Source organism: Buceros rhinoceros, unplaced genomic scaffold (assembly GCF_000710305.1).
Source record: "Buceros rhinoceros silvestris isolate BGI_N320 unplaced genomic scaffold, ASM71030v1 scaffold10968, whole genome shotgun sequence".
Classification (NCBI taxonomy): domain Eukaryota; kingdom Metazoa; phylum Chordata; class Aves; order Bucerotiformes; family Bucerotidae; genus Buceros; species Buceros rhinoceros.
In genome coordinates this window covers 24,126-28,665 of record NW_010425123.1, presented here as the reverse complement: position 1 = coordinate 28,665, position 4,540 = coordinate 24,126, and the positions used below count along the sequence as shown (strand labels likewise).

The following is a 4,540-nucleotide window of genomic DNA, read 5'->3' as shown; positions in this document are numbered from 1 at the left end:
CCTGGTGCGGACTCACCAGGGGTGACAAAGGTCTGCTGGCCATCACCCTGTGCCTAAACCGTGTGAGGCTTCAGGGTGGCAGTGAAACTCTATGCTGCACACTCGAGGCAGCCAAACTGCCTTGTGACTGGCCAAACCAGTACTTGGCTGTGATGCCACATTCTGCATCGCAGCCACTGAGGAAAACAGCACCAAAACTCAGCATTGCCAGCAGCCGAAGGTTGTCCTAAGCCAGGGGACAGGTGTTAGCTCTGGGACTGGCTCTGGGACAGGGTCAGAGAGCATCGCCCAAACGTTACTTAGGGCAACAGCAAAGCGACCATAGTGAACATAATTCCCTCTCCTAAAAACATTTCAGAAGATGTTTTGGATGTGGCTTAATAAAATCCTGCTGCTTTCTACAGACTAAAATCCATCGGCTTGAGTCACAGATGGGCCCTTCTAGCCCCAGACCACATGTCCTTTCCCGTTCCAGCCCCTGACAGATCTCTGCTGTCATTTCATGCCCTGTTTCTCCCAGTTAGCTGCTGGTGTGGCTCCTCACAGAGCAAATGGGTGGTTTGTTGGCTGCTTTTCCCCTTTTCCCCTCTTTGTTGTAGAAAAGCAGTGCCCCATCGCTGCAACATTCAATCTCAGCTGACACGAGCCACTGGGCTCTGAACAATCCCGGCTCAGTTCACCTGGATTTGGGATATGCTTTTATTTCTCCATGAGACTAGCAAGTTCCAACATCACAGAAAACCACGGCTCAAAGGGGGTCCCTGGCTGCCGGCTGGTCTCACCTCCTGCCTAAAGCAGTGCTGACCCCACAGTCAGAGCAAGTTGCTCACAGCCTCATGCAGCCCAGATGTGAGCACTGCCTCTTCACAAAACAAAGTGCACCACAAGAAAGGGGGTGCAAGCACAGGGAGAGGCTTCCTGCTGCAGGCTGCAGCCCTGCGACCCCACAGGTGCCAGAGGCACCTCCACATCTGCTGTTGGATGTCCTTTATGGGTGGCCCAGGGGACCCTCGCTACCTGCAAGCCAGGACGTTTTGCTGTTGCTCGCCCAGTTTGCCCCTTACCGGATGTGGGTTGGCCAGCCTGCTCAGCAGTCCTAACACCAGAAATTTTTCAAACTCCTATTTTGTTGCAACTGGCCGGACCATCACAACCTCTGGAATGCTCCATGCACACACAGAGCCATATAAATGATTTATGCACGCATACGTGAAACGCTGAACAGCTTCAGTGGTCTGATACCCTGCCAGTTTTGCCAGCTCCATATTCAGCGTGGCATGCCAGCTCCTTATTTGATGTAAACTATCATCGCTTCGTTGCTCTCAATGAAGCGAGGGCCATTTGCGCAGGCTGCTGATCTGTCTCCCGCCACACAAGCTGTCACTTGCACAAAATTGGCACCTGTGCTTACTCACGAAGGCGCACCCATCTCCTTGCTTACTGCTCCCCGCTCACTGTTAAAATCGGCAGTCTCTCCCTCCCCATGGAAAACACCAAGTCCACCCAGGTTCCTGTCCTTGCTCCAGCCAAGGGTCTGGGTATGCTTTCCAAGGCCTCTGTACGTCTGGGGTCTCTGGGCACAGCACTGCTCCAAGGTGACCACTTTTCCAGCTCAGCTGATGAGCATCGGTTTCCCAGCACTCGAGCGGGAGATACTCACCTTGCTGCTGCAGAGTTATCACCAAAAGGGCCACCAAGGTCCCGAGAAATGATTGCTTGTTCATCCTACAGGAAGGAAAGAAACCCTAACATGCATCACATCGGTAGGAAAACGCATCCTCGAGCAAACCCGGGTGAGGCCAAGCACTGTCGCTTCCTGAAGCCACCCGACTGCTGCCAAATGCAGATATTTCAGCGATGGAGGTCCCTCACCCGCCTGGCAGACCTGAAATGCCCACTCGGTTAAGTAGTGTAATGAGACTTCCCTGGTGACAACAGCAAATCACCCTGCAGGTATTGCCAAAGGAAGCCCATAACCACACGGAAGAGCTGCTGCTCATTTCACACAGTGTTTGGAAGTTTAAATAGCCCCAGGTCTCTGTGGGTCCACTATTCTCCCAACAGTTCAAAAGCAATTCCTCCCTGATCTGCTCAGTGTGAGGATGGACGCTTCTGCCCGACTTCAAGGGGAACAGCTTCGCCCTGCTCCAGACGCGAGTGCCGTGCTGAGCTGCTGCAGGCTCTCCTAGTTCCGGGGTTCAGACACCGCTTCAACTAATCCTGTGTGCTGGCTGCTAACACAACAGTCCCTCACCATTTCTGATGAGTGTAGAAGAGGCACAAGCATTTACACAGCTGGGCAACTCCTTGCTGTACAGGAATCAATGAGAGAGAAGCAGACACGGGGCTGGGAAAATGAAAGAGAAATCCCATGCCAGCTTTAATTCCATCTGTGCCTAATGCAATTTGTTACTCATTATTAATCCAATAGAAAATATATAAAACACCTGCTTTGATTTCTTTGCCCATCACTTCCGATCATCACACACAGGAACGGCTCACGCAGAGCTCCCAGGAAGGTATCGTGTGCTCCCAGCGTGTGCGCGTCCACTGGAAAAGTACGCGGTTGGCTTCAGGCACGAACTATACCTGTGCATTAGTTTCAGCACTAGCCTCTCCACCCCCTCAGCTTTACACATCCCGTGCATTTCAGTTGCGTGGACACACTGGCTACAAAACGCAGCATCTGCATTCTCCCTATAGATCTGCTTCTAGAGGGTGTGGGGATCAACAGATCCAACTCCTTCTAAGCATACCCACATCCAGACGTAACACATGGAGCGCAGGACTACAGCGGGGAACGTGCTATCGCCTGTCCCACACCTGACTCCCATTACTGGCAGCTCAGAAAGCACAAAACACAGTGGAAGGCGAGTTCCTCCCTGCTTCACTGCTCCTCAGAGTGCCACTCGCATCAAACCTGCGCACAGCCTGCTTCCAGCAACCGCGTTCTGCGTTGAGAGAAATACATTCCACCAAGGGAAAGTTTTACCACATTCCTTATCTTGGAAAGATGAAAGGAGAACGACAGAATTTTATACAGATCGTAAATCTGAGTCACTGCGGATTCATTAGCAGAGACAGGGCAGACAATGACTAGTTGAGACTGTGGCAGTCCAAGACCAGCACCGCTTGGGAAAAATGATAGACAATAAAAAATACGTTACTTAGCATATCACATTCAAAAATACAATTTTTTAGGTATGGAAAAGAAATTACCAACCTGTTTCGTAGATGAGAGGAGCAATCAGGTCTGAAATTTCAGACCGATCTTGGTAGAGCAGGGAGAAATCCTATGTCAATGGAGAACGCATGCTGGTCCTCCTTTGCCAATTATTGCTGATGACTGAAACGATGTCTCGGTCCCCCTGCTCTTGCAATTGAAAAGTCCGTTTTCTTCAATGCTGTTCCAGGCTGGAGGAGGGTTGAGTTTCAATCACAACTGGTGCCTCTATTGATAACCGGCAAGCTAGCCTGGAGATCAGATTCTGGCCTGGAGAGGGAGAGAAGCCCCTTTCTTCCCCACAAGCTCACCCCCTTCAGGTGGATTCAGATGGAAATGTCAGCGAGCCAGAGCTGGGCTCACGGCTGTGCTGCTCAGCATCGCTTTTCACTGAAGGAAAAAAAAACCCAACTCAGAAGAATTGAGCCCCTTCCTCCTTTGTGTAAAGTGGAAAAAAAACCCCATCTATATAATGTTACAGGATTAGCATTAAACAGTGCTAGGCTTAAAGCACTGTTCAAAGGCCATGCCCCAAAGTTTCAACGGAGTTATTTTCCCATCCAAGTCTTGCTTTACTTTCTGTAACACAAGTTACTTCAGTTTTTAGAGGTGGAAGAGGACAAACTTACCCAGTGCAGCGTGCTCTCTCCACATCTGCCAGAGGAGGCTGCGGGGCTGTTCCTGCTTCCACCCTCTCTGGAAGGACTGGCTGGTGTTTTCACTCAAGAGCTGGGGAGTTTCACTGGGGGGCTGCTGTGAGCGTTATTACCGTTTTCACTCGTACAACCTGCAGCTTCCACAGGGATGTTCCCTGCCTCTGGTGCCTGGGCTGCACGGCACGCCCGCAAGCGCCAGCAGCAGCCGGGGAGGTTCGCTGCTGAAGTCCTCCCTTGGCACTAGCCCCCTTCGCTTGCAGGCATCCACAACCCAGTCTTTTCGCTACCTCCTCCTCCCCTGCCCTCCACCCCTAACGACAGGCGGTGCTCCAACCCCAGCACACCCTCGTGGGAAAACGGTCATGTTCTCCCGGACGACTCCGCACAGCCCAACCTTGGCACAACAAGGATCTTCCCTTCTGGCTCTTTGGGTGGGAGCCTTTTACTACCTGTTTTCCCTGCCAGCAGCCGAATGAGAAGCACTGAAAGGCTCAGACTTTTTTCCAGGACTCCGGGTGCTCCTAGAAATGTGTTTGGTAAGTTCACCCCTGAAGAGCCGTACCTTACACCAGCAGTTTCTTTGAGAACACCAGGGCAGTACACCACCTCCACGGCAAATCTCAGAGGTTGCTTTCTCCATATCCTCCAGGCATGGCCTTGC

The 4,540-nt window shown here is 51.7% G+C and overlaps 1 protein-coding gene across 1 annotated transcript in view; it reads right to left on the bottom strand.

The window, feature by feature from the left end:
- Positions 1-1,724, bottom strand: part of TECTA (tectorin alpha) — a 23,590-nt gene extending 21,866 nt beyond the window's left edge. Inside the window, exon 1 of the mRNA XM_010141031.1 lies at positions 1,661-1,724. Coding sequence (XP_010139333.1) covers positions 1,661-1,724 — 64 coding nt within the window. The remainder of the gene's footprint in view (positions 1-1,660) is intronic.
- Positions 1,725-4,540: the final 2,816 nt, after the last annotated feature.